The sequence below is a fragment of the Chiloscyllium punctatum genome, chromosome 1 (assembly GCF_047496795.1).
Source record: "Chiloscyllium punctatum isolate Juve2018m chromosome 1, sChiPun1.3, whole genome shotgun sequence".
NCBI lineage: Eukaryota > Metazoa > Chordata > Chondrichthyes > Orectolobiformes > Hemiscylliidae > Chiloscyllium > Chiloscyllium punctatum.
The window spans coordinates 112,755,471-112,774,016 of record NC_092739.1 but is presented as its reverse complement, the minus strand read 5'-3'; the positions used below and the strand labels follow the sequence as shown (position 1 = coordinate 112,774,016).

General features: G+C 42.1%; 1 protein-coding gene across 5 annotated transcripts in view; it reads left to right on the top strand.

Moving 5' to 3' along the window:
• Positions 1–4,386: 4,386 nt before the first annotated feature.
• The window catches only part of LOC140478810 (myosin-IIIb), a 174,884-nt gene continuing 160,724 nt past the window's right edge, over positions 4,387–18,546 (top strand). For all 5 annotated transcript variants that reach the window (XM_072572231.1, XM_072572253.1, XM_072572223.1 and 2 more), the window contains exon 1: positions 4,387–4,788. In XM_072572231.1, the coding sequence (XP_072428332.1) occupies positions 4,684–4,788 (105 nt within the window). In that variant the 5' untranslated portion in view covers positions 4,387–4,683. The remainder of the gene's footprint in view (positions 4,789–18,546) is intronic.

The following is an 18,546-nucleotide window of genomic DNA, read 5'->3' as shown; positions in this document are numbered from 1 at the left end:
CGAATGTAGATTTCTCTAGCTTCCTCATTTCCCCAACCCTCAGCTTATCTCAGTCCCAATCCCCGGATTCAGCACCACCCTCTTGACCTGCAATCTTCTTCCCGACCTCTCTGCCCCCACCCGCTCTCTGGCCTATCACCCTCATCTCCTTCCACTTATTGTACTCCCAGTGCCCCTCCCCCAAATTCTCTCCCCCCTACCTTTTATCTCAGCCTGCTTGGCACACCTGCCTCATTCCTGAAGAAGGGCTTATGCCCGAAACGTCGATTCTCCTGCTTCTTGGATGCTGACTGGCCTGCTGTGTTTTTCCAGCACCACACTTTTCAACTCCGTTTTCCAGCATCTGCAGTCCTCACTTCTCCTCTGAAGCATTCACAGCAATCTGCAGCCAAAAGCTCCAAATGGATGATCTATCTCGGCCCCCTCCAATGGTCCCCAACTTGCCAAATGCCAATTTTCATCTAATTCGATTCACTCCACATGATATCAAAAAAAATAGTTGGATGCAGTAGATACTACAAAGGCTTGGACTCTGACGACATTCTAGCAATGGTATTGCTGGCTGGTGCTCCAGAACCTGCTGCTCCCCTAGCCATGCTGTTCTAGTATACTTATAACACTGGCATCTACCCGACAATGTGGAAAATTGCCTGGTATGTCCTGTACACAGAAAGTAGGATAAATACAATGGGACCAGTTACTGCCCCCATCAGTCTACTCTCGATCATCGGTAAAGTGATGGAAGGTGTCATCAACAGTGCTATCAAGCAGCACCTGCTCAGCAATAACCTGCTCAGTGAAGCCCAGGTTGGGTTCTTCCAGGGCCACTCAGTCCTGACTTCATTACAGCTTTGGTTCAAACATAGACAGAAAAGGAGAAAGTGAGGACTGCAGGTGCTGGAGATCAGAGTCGAGAGTGTGGTGCTAGAAAAGCACAGCAGGTTAGGCAGCATTTGAGGAGCAGGAGAACGAGGCTGGTGGGCTGGGATGCTGAGAGATAAATGGGAGGGGGATGAGTTGGGAGGAAGGTAGATGAGTTTGCGATAGGTAGATAAAGGTGGGGAAAAGGTGATAGGTCGGAGAGGAGGGTGGAGCGGATAGACAGATCAAGGGGGCTGTGATGAGTTGGACAAAAAATGAGCTGAATTCCAGAGATGAGGTGAAAGTGACAACTTTTGACATCAGGGCTTCATTTGACCGAGTGCGGCATCAAGGTGCCCTTGAAAAATTGGAATCAATGGGAATTGGAGGAAATCTCTCACTGGTTGCAGTTATATTTAGCACTTAGGAAAATGGCCATGGTTGTTAGAAGTCAGTATATCAGCTCCAGGACATCTCTGAAGGAGTTCCTCAGGGTAGTGTCCCAGGCCCAACTATCATAAGGTCAAAAGTAGATATGTTTGCTGATGATTGCACAATGTTCAGCACCAGTCGCGACTCCTCAGATACTGAAGTAGTCCATATTCAAACACAACAAGATCTCGACAATGTCCAGGCTTGGGCTGACAAATGACAAATAACATTTGCACCACACATATGCTGGGAAATGACCACCTGCAATAAGAGACAATCTAACCACTGCCCCTTGATGATGATGGTACCATCACTGAGTCCTATCAGCATCTTTGTGGTTACCATTGACCAGAAACTCAACGGGGCTTACCACATAAACACATGGCTACAAGAGCAGGTGAGAGGCTAGGAACACTGCAGCAAGTAACTCACTTCCTTACGCCCCAAAGCCTGTCCCCAATCTATAAGGCATAAGTCAACAGTACAGTGGAATAATTCCCACTTGCCTGGATGGGTGCAGCTCTGACACCACTCACAAAGCTTGACCAATCCTGGACAAAGCAACCTGCTTGATTGGCATCACCTCACAATCCCACCACCACTAGCAGTAGCAGTATGTACTATTTACAAGATGCATCAGAAGGCAGTGCTCCCATTTATCTGCAGCTCTCGTCCTTGCAGATAGAGTGCTCCTGGATTTGGAAGGTAATGTCTGAGGACTTTTAGTGAAATTCACTAAAGATCCTCAGACAGTACCTTCCAAACCCATGACCACTTCTATCTAGAAGGACAAGAGCAGTAGGTAACACCACCTTGTGAAAGTTCCCCTCCAAGCCACCTATCATTCTGATTTGGAAATGTATCACCATTCCTTCACCGTCACTTGGTCAAAATCCTTGAACTCCATCCCTTGGAGCATTGTGGATGAACCTACAGCATTTGGACTACAATGGTTCAAGAAGGTTGCTCACCACCGCCATGTCAAGGCAACTATGGGTAGGCAATAAATGCTGGCTAGCCAACAACAGCCATGCCCTATGAATGAATAAAAAAGTTATAATATTTTTGTTATTCACTTATGGGATATGGGCATCATTGGTTGGGCCAGCATTTATTGCCCACCCTAGCTGCACTTAAGGTGATGGTGAGCTCAGTTCTTGAACCTCTGCAATCCATGATATTGAAAAATGGAACCAAATATAGTGGAGATAGAGATCTACCATGATCTAAGTGAATGATGGAACAGGTTTGATTAGATTTGATTAGATTAGATTACTTACAATGTGGAAACAGGCCCTTCGGCCCAACAAGTCCACACCGCCCCGCCGAAGCGCAACCCACCCATACCCCTACATCTACCCCTTACCTAACACTACGGGCAATTTAGCATGGCCAATTCACCTGGCCTGCACATCTTTGGAGTGTGGGAGGAAACCGGAGCACCCGGAGGAAACCCACGCAGACATGGGGAGAATGTGCAAACTCCACACAGAGAGTCACCTGAGGCGGGAATTGAACCCGGGTCTCTGGTGCTGTGAGGCAGCAGTGCTAACCACTGTGCCACCGTGGAGAAGGTTGGAGAAGCAGAACTCCTACTCGTATCCCAAATGTTCCCTTAATTCTATTGATATTGCAGCAGCATATAATATGAAAATATGATTCTGAGTGTCAACCCACCCCAGAAACCCAGAGGACACAGGTTTACATGGATATGTCTCACTCAGCTATACAATTGCAATTAGAATCCCATCAAAGTCTAAAGGTCACATGTGGGCCATTGATGTCATATCTGTGTAAGCGATTCAATCAAAAATTTACCATGAATAACTCTGTTAAAGTGCTCTTCTTTGACAATAGGAGAAGATATTTTGAACAGTAAATAATGGTTTCCTGGGTTGATTGACAGATCATTACTGAGTTTCTTGTGTATGTCAAAACAAACTTGCACTGCAGGGCAATCTTTCCTCAGACTGTCAAATGTTGAAATCTAAAACAAATTTAAAAACCATCAAGCATGTGAAGGGGTGGGGAAGTATGGTTTATTATTTTGGGTAGAAAGACTATCCTTTATAGAGGCAGCAATGTATTTTTTATTGCTAACAATTAATGACTGGATTCAAAATTTTCCATTTTGGCAAAATTTTTTAAATGATAAATAAATATCAATACTCAACAAATAATAGTCATGATTTGGAGATGCCGGTGTTGGACTGGGGTGTACAAAGTTAAAAATCACACAACATCAGGTTATAGTCCAACAGGTTTAATTAGAAGCACACTAGCTTTCGGAGCGACGCTCCTTCATCAGGTGATAGTGGAGGGCTCGATCGTAACACAGAATTTATAGCAAAAATTTACAGTGTGATGTAACTGAAATTATACATTGAAAAATTGATTGTCAGTTAAGCCTTTCATCTGTTAGAAGTGATCGTTTCACTTCTTTCACGTGTAAAGCACATGATTTACTATCACCTGATGAAGGAGCGTCGCTCCGAAAGCTAGTGTGCTTCCAATTAAACCTGTTGGACTATAACCTGGTGTTGTGTGATTTTTAACTTTGTACACCACAGTCCAACACCGGCATCTCCAAATCATGATTACCTCGATAAGAAAGGGAGAACATCGTTTCAAGAAATACTTATTGCTTCACCATTATCCTCTCTAAAACAGCTTCCCCAATTAGATTGGAGCCGCCCAGGCTCTGCACTTTGCAGACTGGCAAGTGGGTGAAAGTGCTCTGGGCTAGAACTCCCTGTGAATGGCTGAGTTTCCATCTGAAGAGATGACCTTTTCACTGCACTTTCGGGCATTGTGTTTCTCAAGCAGCGACATTCGGCATTTCAGTCGCAGATTACTAACACGGCTTTCTCACTCCCGTGTGCACTACTTTTAGAACCACACCCGGCAATTCTAAACCCTCTCCCCGAACAACCAAAAGTTGGGACTGAAGAAAGTACCAGAGGTATACACACAAACAGTAGTAATAAAACTTGACTAGATCCTGAGAAGATGTCAGGTTTTATGAGGTTGAGTTTAGTGTTTGGCTGTAGTAAGTCAGCAGCCCCGTTAGGGGGCGCAGAGGAGCACCTTCGCTTTCCCCTTTATAGGGGACACCTCCAGAGCTGCTGGTGCTCTCTTGGTGAAATGTGGCTTTGTACAAATATAACAATGGAGTTAACATTCTGAGTATTGGGAGGGTAGCTCTCGGGTCGTGATACGAGTACCTTCGAGGGCAGCATTTGGTCAAGAGAAGATTTCCTTCAGGAGTAGCTGAGGGTGGGATGTGCCTTGTCGGGGAGGAACTTTGTTGAAGGTTGGAGCAGAAATTGGGGAATGAGCAGTGTCTGTGAGCACACGGTTCCCGAGTGACTGAGCTTTCCCCCCTCCTCCATGGCTGGGTGCAGGATGCCCGAGGATCTGGCCACGCTCTCCGAGCTGGACGAGAGCGTTCTCCTGGAGGTGCTGAGCACCAGATTCCGGCATGATCACGTTTATGTGAGTAACTTCAGGTCCACTCCGGGAGTGGCTGGGGAGCTGAGAGAAAGTGTACTTGCCTTAAGCCGACTCTGATTAGAAAAGCAATATCCGGCACATTAGTTTTCTTTCATAAACCTGAACGAACTGTGCATTGTGCTGCGAGGGGATCGCTTTGTAACCTTCACTTTTCCCAAACTCCCCTTGTTCAGTTAACAGGAGCTGAGCGAAGTTTTGTTTTTGTATAATACATTTGAGAAACACCCATGAAACTGGCTAGTGTTTCCATTGAAAACTCAACTAATGTGTGTTCGTGTATTAATTGGATTTTCGGGCCAATTATTAGTTTAATGGCCCTTTAAGTGTAATTAATTCCACCTTGTTTAATTTAGGGAAACCTCTAAGATAAAGACATACTCTGGAAATTTCCCGGAGTTTTGTTTTGCTGCATGAGCCTATGATAGCGTCAGCACTGCATTTCTAGAAAACTGCACCGGTGGTAAACACATCCCAGGTTATCGTGAAAGTCATACAGCATGGAAACAAGACCATGTTCCCGAGTTAAACTGGACCCACTTCCTGCGCTTGGCCCATAACCATCAATCTTTGTTATTCATAGTCCAAATGTCTTTCAAATGCTGTAACTGCATCTGCATCCACCACTTTCTCTGGCAGTTGGTTCCACATACGAATCACTGAAAAAAAAAGTTGCCCTTCAGGTCCTTTTTAAGTCTTTCTCCTCTCACCTTAAAAACATGCCCCATAGTTTTAAACTCTCCCTATCTGGAGAAAAGATCCTGTCATTCACCTTCTCTACACCCTTCATGATTTTATAAACCTCCTAAGGTTTACCTCTTAAGCTCCAATGGAAAAAATCTCAGCTTTCCAAACTATATTTATATCTCAAACCATCCATTCCCAGCAACATCCTGGTTATTTCTTTTCTGAACCCCCATCAGTTTAATAATCACCTTACTATAACGGTGATCAGAATGGCACACAGTACTTAAGAAGAGGCATCGCCTGTGTCTTGTACAACCTCAAACCTGACATCACAGCTCTTGTATTGTGTCTAAATTAGAGTGGTGCTGGAAAAGCACAGCAGGTCAGGCAGCATCTGAGGAGCAGGAAAATCGATGTTTTGGGCAAAAGCCTTTCATCAGGAATTCTGAGGAATAAAGGCAAGTGTGCTAAATGCCACCTTAGCCATCCTGTCTACATGTGACGCAAATTCTGTCTCTGTTCTACAACACTACCCAATGCCTTGCCTTTAATTGAATAAGTCCTGTCCTTGTTTGTATTACCAAAATGCAATACCTCATATCCAAATTAAATTAACTGCCATTCAGCAACCCATTGACCCAAGTCATAGGGTCTGTTTCCATGCTGTATGACTCTTCCGTCCAATCAGTCCTTGCTAAACATAATCCCAAACTAAACTAGTCCCACCTGCCTGCTTTTGGCCTAAATCCTTCAATCTTTCCTATTCATGTACTTACCCAAAGCTTTTTAAAAGTTGCGTTGTGCCCATATCCACCACTTCCCCAGGTAGTTCATTCATCAAGGTACCTTTGTAATCTTGGATAACCCTCTTCACTGTCCACTATACCATCAACTTTGGTGTCATCTGCAAACTTACTAACTGTGCCTCCTATTTTCTCATCCAAATAGTTCACAGAAATGTCAAAAAAAATGGACCCAGTATTGATCCCCATGGAACAATGCTGTTCACAGGTCTCCAGTTTGAAAAACAATCCACCTACACCACCCTCTCTCCTGCTGTCAAGCCAATTTTGTATCCAGTTAGTCGGCTCACCCTGAATTCCACCTGATCTAATTTTACGAATTGGTCTAGCGTGTGGAACCTTCTCAAAGGATTTACTGAAGTCTACTGCTGTGGCTCATCAATCTTTTTGGTTACTTTATTAAAACACTCAATCAAGTTTGTGAGACATGAGTTCCCTCATAAAAACTGTGCTGATTATCTCTAATCAGTCCTTGATTTTCCAATTGCATGTAAATCCTATCTTTCAGAATCGCCTCCAAAACCGATGTCAGACTCGCAGGTTTGTAGTTTCTAGGCTTTTCCTTAATGTTCTTGCACGATGGCACAATATTAGTCATCTTCCAATACTTCACCCCAGCTATTTCTATTAGAGGCCCCACAATTTACTCCCCAACTTCCCACAACATCCTGGGTAACTTTGATCTAGTCTTGGACATTTATCTACCTTTTTTGTTTTCTAAGACCTCCGGCACTTCCTCTTTAATGTGAACTGTTTTCAGCGTGTCAATATTTATTTCCCTGAGTTCTCTAACCTCCATTTCTTCCTCCCCAGTAAAAACTGGCATAAAATATTCTTTTAATATCTCTCCCATCTTCTGAGGTTGCTGTGATGCACTTGCAGAATCCTTTTGGATTACCTCTAACCTTGCCTATCAAAGTTATCTCATGTCCCCTCTTTGTCCCCCAATCTCCCTCTTAAGAGTGCCCCTACACTTTTTACACTCTGAGATTCAGTGGGTTCCAATTGTCTATATCTCATATGATGCTTTTAAAATCTTGTTTAAAACCTCAATATATTTACTCATCCATTTTTCCCTAATCTTACCAGCCTTGCCTAGATTTGAAGAAATTTTAATCTTCAATGCTGTCTTCCCTATACAGCTTCCACCGTGCCCCCCCCCCCCCCCCCCCCACCCCACCACCCCACCATCACCAAATCTGGATGCAGAAGATCCTACCAGAGGGTGGTGCAGATTTCAACTGTACTCAAGATATGTTTCTTAGTCACTGCATCTCAAATGCCCAGGATTACATGTTTTAAAATATTGTCTTGAAACATGTGAATACTTTTGATTCAGTGGGGTGTTAAGTTTTTTAAAAATTCTTTCATTGTCAGTGACGCTCCCAGCCAAGGCCAGTTCTGTTGTCCATCACTAACGGTCCTGGAACTGAGTGCTTTAATCAGATATTGGAACAGGTCAACCATGTTGTGGGTCTGGAGTCACATGTAGACCAGGTGAACATGGCAGGTTTTCTTCCTTAAGTGTCCTTCGTAGGCAGATGAATTTTTACAACAATTAGTGGTTTTCTCTGTCACTTACTAATAGCTTTATATTCCAGACTTATTCATTAAATTTTAAAAATAACACCAGCCATTGTGGTAGGATTTAAGACCCTGTCCCCCCAGATAACTAGTCCAGGCTCCTGGATTAATATCCACATTAGACCCCCCAGGTTCTGCAATTACTAACACACAGTCACTTATGATTGTTTTGGATTTTAAGGTACTGACTTTATTGAACATTTGGTTTTACTTTGGCTGCTGCCTTTTATTTGTGAATAGTAAAGATGAATAATTGTGGTTATTGAAATGTTTTGGGAAAATTTTGAGAACATGCTATAGAAAGACACAAAGCAAAATACTGCAGAGGCTTGAAATCTGAAACAAAAATAGTGTGGGTCATTTAGCAGGTTATGAAAGCTCTGTAGAACCAAGAATGTGGGTTAACATTTTTTTTCAGATATATGATCCTTCGAAAGAAAAAAAATCAAACCTTGTGTAAGTGCTTTAATGCTGTCAAGTAATAGGTGTCAGGTTTGTCTGCACATCCTCTGCTCACTCTGTTGGAGCTGTCCATAGAAATAAATGAACAAAGGACGTGCAATCACTGACTTATTGTGATAGATATAAAACTGTAGAGGGGATGTATATGAATTCCTTTGTTGATTGGAGTGACACTCCCATGTTAGACTCATAGAATCCCTACTGTGCAGATAGAGGCCATTTGGCCCCTCTAATCTGCATCAGCCCTACCTTGCCAATCCACCTAACTTGCACATCTTTGGACTGTGATAGGAAACCCACACAGACACAAGGAAAATGTAAAGAGTTTGTACAGTAACTCAAGGCTGGAATTACTGTGAGGCAGTCGTGCTAACCACTGAGCCACCGTGCTGTCCATGCTGGACCACGTGCTCTTGTAAATTGGATCCATGTTAAAATTGAACAGTGAAAGGGAAAAAAAAGAGGAATTGTGCTTGCATAGTGGGTATCATATTTCCAGGAAGTCCCAAAGTATGGTCTAACTGTCAAAAAATTTCTATTTTAAGGGACCACTTGATTCAAGCACTAGGTTCAGTTTTGGTCTTGTGAAACAGCTGGGTCCTAATAGTAATACAGAGACGTGGCTTCAGGCTGATCTGAACTCTGAGGAAAGACTGGTGAAAATGGAGGCCCTTAGCCTTGAAAAATGACAACTGAGAGTACATCTTCCACAAATATGCAAGATGTCAAACCATAGCCAGTAACAACAACAAACTGAAACAACAGGTCTAGTCCCTCGAGCATGATGTCATTTTTATTAAATCTTGTTTGATTTGTACCGTGGCTTTTTTTTAACCTAACTCTGCTCCATGAGTTCTTTGCCGATGATAACCTAATGATAGTAGAAAGTGAGGACTGCAGATGCTAGAGATCAGTGTTGAGTGTGTGGTGCTGGAAAAGCACAGCAGGTCAGGCAGCATCGGAGGAACAGGAAGAATCAGGGCTTGTGCCCAAAATGTCGATTCTCCAGCTCCTCCGATGCTGCCTGATCTGCTGTGCTTTTCCAACACACTCGACAGTGATAATCTAGTGATGCCGCCTGATCTGCTGTGCTTTTCCAACACACTCGACAGTGATAATCTAGTGATGCCGCCTGATCTGCTGTGCTTTTCCAACACACTCGACAGTGATAATCTAGTGATGCCGCCTGATCTGCTGTGCTTTTCCAGCACACTCGACAGTGATAATCTAGTGATGCCGCCTGATCTGCTGTGCTTTTCCAGCACACTCGACAGTGATAATCTAGTGATGCCGCCTGATCTGCTGTGCTTTTCCAACACACTCGACAGTGATAATCTAGTGATGCCGCCTGATCTGCTGTGCTTTTCCAACACACTCGACAGTGATAATCTAGTGATGCCGCCTGATCTGCTGTGCTTTTCCAACACACTCGACAGTGATAATCTAGTGATGCCGCCTGATCTGCTGTGCTTTTCCAACACACTCGACAGTGATAATCTAGTGATGCCGCCTGATCTGCTGTGCTTTTCCAACACACTCGACAGTGATAATCTAGTGATGCCGCCTGATCTGCTGTGCTTTTCCAACACACTCGACAGTGATAATCTAGTGATGCCGCCTGATCTGCTGTGCTTTTCCAACACACTCGACAGTGATAATCTAGTGATGCCTACCTTAAAACCTAAACTCTCTCATAACGCATCATGTTTTGATGGCGTCTGCCCTTTTTGTGGGGGGAAATAATACCCTCTGCCTTGATTTTAGCATTGCCTGATCCTAATTTTAAAATTTCTATTCCACTGTTCTTATGTCCCACTAGAGAAAATAATTTTCTTCTACCTTATCAACCCCTTTTGTCATGTTAAACACCTCAGTAGATTACTTTCTAACCTTCTAATATCGATGTAAATTGTCTTCATAATCTAGCCCTTTTAAACCCTGGAATTTTCGCTGTTCCCCACTTAAAGCTAATTTATCCTTCCTGGAGAAGTGCATCATAATGAGTTGAAGCATCCCTCCCTTGTGGATTGCTGTGGGTCTCCTTGTAAGTGGATGTGCCGAGGGAGCATTAACTACCTATTTGAGAGCATCAATGGCATCCAAGTGGGAGCTCTTCTGCCTTCCTGTCCCAAGCATTACTGGGGGAAGGCATTAGGGTGCCCGAGCTGCATCCACTTGCCTGATCATTTGCTCCCCTCTCCCTTTTTGTGAAACTCATATTTGGGAGACATTTAAAGTTTGGCCCGGAGTTCATCATAAAAGTCAAGGGCGACGCTTGTCATTCCATCTGGAGGGAGTTCTGTGCTGTCAGAGCTGCTGATTTTGGAACGTTTGTAAAGCATTTGAAATATAGCGTAGCAATGAAAGGTGCTATATAAATTCAAGTCTATTTTTAAAATGACACATCAAAATGAGGTGTCAACCTGGTGAGGCTACAACACAGAATTACTCGCAGGCTAACTTGTTGGAGTCCTATCTGGTGTAAAGGAATGTGGTTGTTGGAGGTCAATCATTCTCAGCCACACGACATCTCTGTAGGAGTTCCTCAGGATACTGACGAGGGCCCAGTCAACTGCTTCAAGAATGACATCCCTCTACAAAGTTACAAGTGAGGATGTTCACTGATGACTCCTCCACTGCACAGTAGCAGCAGTATCTACCATCTACATGGTGCACTGCAACAACTCTCCATGGTTCCTTAGACAGTACTTTCCAAACCACGACTACTACGATGTAGTAGGACAAGTCACAGCAGATATAAGGGAACACCACCACCACCTATAAGTTCCCCTCCAATCCACAAATGATCATGACTTGGAACTATTTTGCTGTTTCTTCCCTGTCACTGGGTCAAAACTCTGGAAGTTCCTCCCTAACAGCACTATGGATGTGCCAAAACCGCAATTGCTGCAGTACAAAAAAACAAAAAAATTATAGCACAGGAGCAGGCACTTCAGCCCTCCAAGCCTGCACTGATCCAGATCCTCTATCTAAACCTGTTGCCTATTTTCGAAGGATCTGTATCCCTTTGCTCCCTGCCCATTCATGTATCTGTCTAGATACATCTTGAATGATGCTACCATGCCTGCCTTTACCACCTCTGCTGACAACACGTTCCAGGCATGTACCACCCTCTGCATAAAGAACTTTTCACTCGTGTTCCTTAAACTTTTTCCCCCTCACCTTGAACTTGTGACCCCCTAGTAATTGAGTCCCCCATCTGGGGGAAAAAAGCTTCTTGCTATCCACCCTGTCTATACCGTTTTTGTGAAGGTTTATAGCTCAGGTTGAGGTTTGCTTGCTAGTTTGAGATGGCAGTTCACTATCTCCATCTCCCAAGGTTATCCGGGCTCAGCAATAAATGCTGGCCTAGGAATAATATCAATGTCTTTTTGAATGAATGAAAAGATGAAAAATTTAGTTTTAAATTGCAATTTCAATATTCTATCTCTAATCACCCAAATGTTTAATGATTCCTTTTTATAATTTTGATGATTAAGATCATACACTCAAATGGTATGGATTGTTCATTTAAAATGTCACTTCACTTGAACTGAAGTTCAGCCTTTGAGAGCTCACAAATTTGAATTATATCATAAGATGAGAAATGTAGAATGAAATGGTTGTTTAAGCTATGCAAAACCAGTGTGTTAGGGGTAAAGTGTGGTTATTGAAATTGAAATAAGTCATAAAATGGTGTTCCACAAATTTCTGTGCTAGTACTGCTATTGTTGACCATTTACATGAATGATTTTTAGTCCAGGAGTTAGGCAACTCCGTCTCAGACTGTATCAAATTTGGGGAAATAATTAACACTCAGGAAAAATGCAACTTTAATAGAAGAAAATGCTCTCAAACTTGCAGATTAGTCGATAGCTTTTACACCGGTAAATGCAAGATCATACATTTTGGTGGGTAAATACAGATATTTGTTTCAAAAAATTTAAGAAACCAAATGAAGTAGAAGGTAGGTTTACATATCCCTAGATGCGTTCAATCATGGAAAGCATTATAGTCAGTCAGCAAAAACACTAAAATGCCATTAATGTGCTGGGATTGACTGTTTAGTAGCGTACCAAAATAATGAAATTATGTTAAATTAGTGTAAGATCCTTCTTGGCTGCACTCAATACAGTTCAAATATCTAGTTTTCATACTGTGAAAAGAGCGTTGAGAGAATATAAAGACTTATAAGGAAAAAGCCACGTGTTCTATCTAGTTGTTATCTTTCATTTCTGGTACTGTATTTATAAGGTAAACTTAGGGGAGACCTCATAGAATTTTTTTAAAATTGTGAAGAGTTGAACAGGGTAGGTGTGGCAAGGATTTTTTTCTTTAGGAAGAATTCAAAATAGGGTTTTGGATTCAAGATAAGTCCTGATAAATCCTCTAAAGAAATAAGGAATATTTCATTGTTCACGTGGGTAGCATGTGGCTATTAATTAACTCAAATAACTTTTGGATTTTTTTTCCCAAAAGGAATATGAGAGGAAAGCAAATAACATAGGTCAAAGGTTGATATGGGGAGATTGAATGGGAGCAACTGGAGGACAAATCCCAGAGCAGATTGGTTGGGCTGAATGGCCTGCTTCTTTGTAATGTGCTTTTATCAGCTGTCTTTCCTTGTATTATAAATTAAACTGTCTTTTTTTGGTTTAGTTAGAAACAACAGCTGTTTATCTTGATGATGTTTGATTTAAATTATCAAAGTAGAATGAAGTCATTGTTAAATTGAACTTGTATTTGACACTATTTTAATGCTTCTGTACCAAATACATAAAGAGCTGTAGGTGTCGGTAATCAAAGTTGGAAATTTGCAAGGTGATATTAGTTTAATAAGGCTGGTTTTAGTTACACAGTTGATAAATACCACTGGAACATTTTTATTGTTTTTCAGTGATCTGTTTTTAAAGGTGTCAGGAAAGCATTTCCCCACTCTAGTTAGAAGCTACAGCAGTACTTCAACAGAGCTATTAGAGATAACATAATTTAAATACGTTCCTGAGGTAAACGGGGGATGTGAACCCACCATATAGTGTTTATCATTAAAACTCTTTGAATTTCAAACATTGAAAATTAGCATTTTTGAGCTTGTTGTAAGGTGTTTTTGGAAAAGCTACACAAATACCAGTCTCCAAAACAGATGTGGAGGGTGTCTAAATGTTGAAGAAAGCCAACCGAAGCACTTGTGAACTTCTGGACCAGTGATTGATAGTGGGATTGTATTGTGTTATTGGTGTGAGGCAGACCTTGCTGAATGAGAATTCTGCAGAATAAAGCAGCCTGAGGTTCGGTAAACAAGAGCAGGCAGTGAGAGATGGAGGCCAAAATCATTTTTGGCTGAAATAAGATTACAACATTCTTAGTTAACTGCAACTGAACAACCTTAAAAATAAGTTGTGATGCAATCTTTAATGGTGAAAATGGAGAATTTGATGTCATTAATGCATTTGTGAAAACTGACCCATAAATGAGTACAGTGCAAATAAAAAATGTTGAAGCTAATGATGGAAATTTGATTTTCTTGAGGTAATTATGAGCTAACAGGAGAAGCCATGACTGATCTGCTGGTTAGATTGTAATGGAAACTGGATCTAAATGAGAACAACCTTGTTGGGCTAATATAATGAAGGAGATGTGGTGGCGCTGGAACAGGTGCACAATATATGCATAACACATAGGGTGAAGAGGGACAGTTCACCACAGTCAATGTCACAAAGAACATTGGTAATTTTGACCTCTGGTAAAGATCTTTGAAGGAAATTGAACAAATATTTGAGCAAATTCAAACACTTGACGGAAATGGAAGGTTAGATACAGGGTGGACTTTGAGAAAATGGAAGCAGTCTTCGGTGTACCTTTTTCGTAAATTTGAAGAGTGAACTATCCTGAAAGAAGAGTAAATTTTTTGGAAACTACAAGTTCTATGCATGTTCTTTAATTATATTGACCTCTCTAACATTGACATTTAGTACTAATTACAATCTAGTCATTTGCCACAGCAATCAAAATGTGAACAGAGTTTTCAGAACAGATTGTTGAATGTTGATTGGTGTCCAGAAACCGATCAGCCTTGGTTGAATGGCAATGCAGACCCAATGGGCAAAATAGCCTGGGTCTTATGTTCTTAAAAAACCAGGTGAGGATACCCTGGTGTTTGGTTCATGCCACAAAAGATTGGTCTAAGAAATTGTCCTAAAAACATCCATTGAGTTCCTCAACTAGATTGCTTTTCCAATCTTATTTTTCAAGTCTATATGCAGGTTAAATACTCTGGTAATCACTGTGCCTTTTTGACAAGCTTTCATTATTTCTTCCTTGACACCTATCCTACCATGTATTATAGGGCTACACCTTGCCTCTTGCCTTTATAATTCTTTATCTTTACCCAGATCGCTTCTATATCCTGGTTTCCTAAATTTTGGTCATTCCCCACTTTTCTGCTAATAAAACTTTTAATTAACAGAGCCACTCCTCTACCTTTTTTCCCAGCTTCCTATCCTTCCTGAATGTCACATACTCTTCAATATTCAGGTTTCCGTCTAAGTCATCCTACAACCAAGTCTTCGTAATGGCCATTGGATTATGTTTAGTTTTGAATGACCAGACAGTTTTGTTTTAAATATTACATGCATTATAATACAGTGTCTTATTTTACCTATTTATTATTTTGGAAATCTTTTGTCCTATCTACTAATTTTCTCTTAGACCTGTATTCTCAGTTCCTTCCTGGCATTGCCTGTTTATCATTTCCCACATTAATGCCTTCCTCTGATCCCTTTGCTCCACTCAGATTCATCACAGCCTCCTGGTCCCCACTGTTTAGTTTAAAGCTCACCCTGCTTCTCTTGTTACATGGTTTGCAAGAACCCCAGTCCCAGTGTAGGTCAAATGTAGGCCATCCTAAGGGTCCCCACTTTCCCCACTATTTGTGTCAGAGCCTCATGAACCGGAACCCACTTCTCCCATACTAGTCTTTCAACTGTGCAATCAGCTATTAACCTTTGAATACTCTATGCTAGTTTCATGTGGCTCTGGTTCTGACCCCTAATTTGGTGACAGGTTCTGCGTAGCCAATATGAGAAGCTATTTCCTCGCCTGCCCAGTTGGTGCCTACGTCGACCATGACAAATGAAATCTACCCCTCCCACTGCAAGTAAGATTAATTATCTGTACTGGTTTGTTCTTGGATAGAGCAACAACAGCATTTTTCTGGGTGGAGTCACTAAAGTATTAGGTAGGCTTCCTCCTTTTGATTCCTTTTCAAGTGAAGATTGATGTGAATGCATGATTGAGAAGTTATGAGGACCAGATGGTGCTCTCTGGTATTATTCCTGTTTACATGCACTGATGGATTTTTCACATATATTGACTGCCAGGTAAGCTCCAAGGGGCCACGGTGGGGCAGTAACTTGCCAAATCTTTCAGTTTGCTAGGCAGTAAGTCTTGTTCTAAGAATCAAAGTGTAACTGTTACAACTTTCAAAGCTGTTTATAGTTAGCAAATGTAACTATAAAATCATCCTTAGCAGATAAAGACTTTATTATTCATTCATAGGATGTGGTTGGTCCAGCATTTCTTTCACATCCTGTATTGTCCTTGAGAAGAGGATGTCTTCTTGAAACGCTGCTGAACACTGTGCAATCATCAGCAAACTTCTGCTTTCTCTCCTCCTGATGGAGTAAGATCATTGATGAAGCAACACAAGATAGTTGGCCCCAGGACATTACCCTGAGGAACTTTGTCAGGGTTCTTGTAGTACAATAACCTTACCTTTGATCCAGCAAGTCCAGCTTCATGGTCTGTCTGCTCCAGAAGTTTGTCATAGCATCTCTGAACAAGATGATGAGAGAACTTCTACCCTGAGAAACTCCTGCACAGATGTCCTGGAGCTGAGATGACTGACCTCCAGCTACAGCAATCTTCCTATATACCAGCCATGACTCCAAGTGGGAGGAGAGCTTTCCTCTGATTCCCTTTGACTGTCTTAAATGAACTGGAATTTTTGAGGATGTAACTAGTAGAATAGATAAAGGCAAGCCAATGGCTGTGATGTATTTGGATTTTCAGAAGACTTTTGATACGTTCCTTTGTAAAATGTCCCTCCATCATAAGGTCAGAAGTGGGGGTGTTCATTAATTGTGCAATGTACAACACCATTCATAGCAACTCAGATACTGAAGCAGTCTGTATTCCAATACAATAAGACTTGAAATATCCAGGCTTGGGCACACCTCAGCAAGTAACATTCACACCATTGGCACGGTCAGGAAGCAGCGATCCTATCCACAGTGAGACAAAGCTTAAGTGAGTACATAGTTTGGGGAATTTAGAGACAGTGTGGGAATTTGTTGCAGATGGGAAAAGTTGTTTTTCTTCTTGGCTCGTAGTTTGTTGCTTTTTGAAAAGGATAAATTGAAACCCAGGATCAGAGCCCAACATAAGAGTGACATGAAATGTAAGTTCATTAGTGGTAGCTACTAATGTGATGATCAGTTATGGGTTACTTTCATGTTGCAGGTGAATAGGGGAAATATTTATAGGCTACAAACTAAAACACCAGTACTAAATATATAAAAGCTAAAATTAAAATTGTGGTTAAAATAGAGATGCAGCACCAGGCGATCTGTTGTCATTGCATGATGTGCGAGCTGGTGGATTCTGTTGTGATTCGTAACAACCACATCTGTAGTAAATGTTTGTTGCTAGAGGAACTCTGGCTCAGAGTTGATGAACTGGAGTTTGAGCTTTGAACACTGCAATAACATGCCATTATTTAAGAAAGGCTGTGAGAAAATGCCTGGGAACTAAAGACCTGTGAGCCCAATGTCTGTGGTGGGTAAGTTGTTAGAGGGGATCCTGAGAGACAGGGTTTGCAGGCATTTGGAGAGGAAACCATGCATTTGGGATAGTCAGCATGGCTTTGTGTGTGGGAAATTGTTAGTCACGAAAATGAGTTGTTTGAAAGGGTGAGTAAGAAAGTGGATGAGGGCAGTGCGGTATGCATTGTCTATGTGGACTTTAGTAAGGCCTTTAACCTACTATGTGGTACCTTGTTATTGAGTATAGTTAAACCTTATGGGATCCAGGGAGAGCTAACCAATTGGATACAAAATTGGCTTGATGGTAGACAGAGGGCGGTGGTAGAAAGGTGTTTTTCAGACTGGAGACCTTTGACCAGCACTTTGTCACAGGGATTGGTGCTAGGTCCCTGTTTTTTCTCATTTACAAAAATGAAAATTTAGTTCTTTTTTTTAGATTACTTAGTGTGGAAACAGGCCCTTCGGCCCAACAAGTCCACACCGCCCCGCCGAAGCGTAACCCACCCATACCCCTACCCCTACATCTACCCCTTACCTAACACTACGGGCAATTTAGCATGGCCAATTCACCTGACCTGCACATCTTTGGACTGTGGGAGGAAACCGGAACACCCGGAGGAAACCCACGCAGACACGGGGAGAACGTGCAAACTCCACACAGTCAGTCGCCTGAGGCGGGAATTGAACCCGGGTCTCTGGCGCTGTGAGGCAGCAGTGCTAACCACTGTGCCACCGTACCACAGGTTAGTAAGTTTGTGGATGACACAATTGGTGGTGTAGTGGACAGTGCTGGAAGCGGGTTGCAGCTGGAGCAGGAAGCAGAGCAAACCTGGGCCAGCATTATAAGGTAGCAAGGCCTTGTTCTGAGATTCAGTGAGAAAGGACTACAACCTGACTACTTTAAAGATACTTTTTATTCTCATGCTGCACTTTTTAAACTCTATTCCTATGCTAGTCTCTTTTTATTTTGTTATTTCAATTCTGTGAAACACATAAAGTATCTGTAATAAGGTACCCTGTACCTCAGATGGTGCCGAGAGGAGACATTAGAAACCTTTCACTGTACTCATTCGAGTGCACGTGACAATAAAGGCTATTCTAATTCAAATCTAGGAGGACAAGGGGAGCAGATACATGGGAACACCACCTGCAAGTTCCCCTTCAAGCCACTTGCCATCCTGACTTGTATCACCATTCCTTTATGACTTGGAGGTGCTGGTGTTCGACTGGGGTGGACAAAGCTAGTGCTTCCAAATAAACCTGTTGGATTATAATTTGGTGTTGTGATTTTTAACTATTACTTATAGTGTTATTGGGTCAAAATTCAGGATTTCCCTCCCTAAGGGCTTTGTGGGTCTGCCTTCAGCGCATTGTCTGCGGCGGTT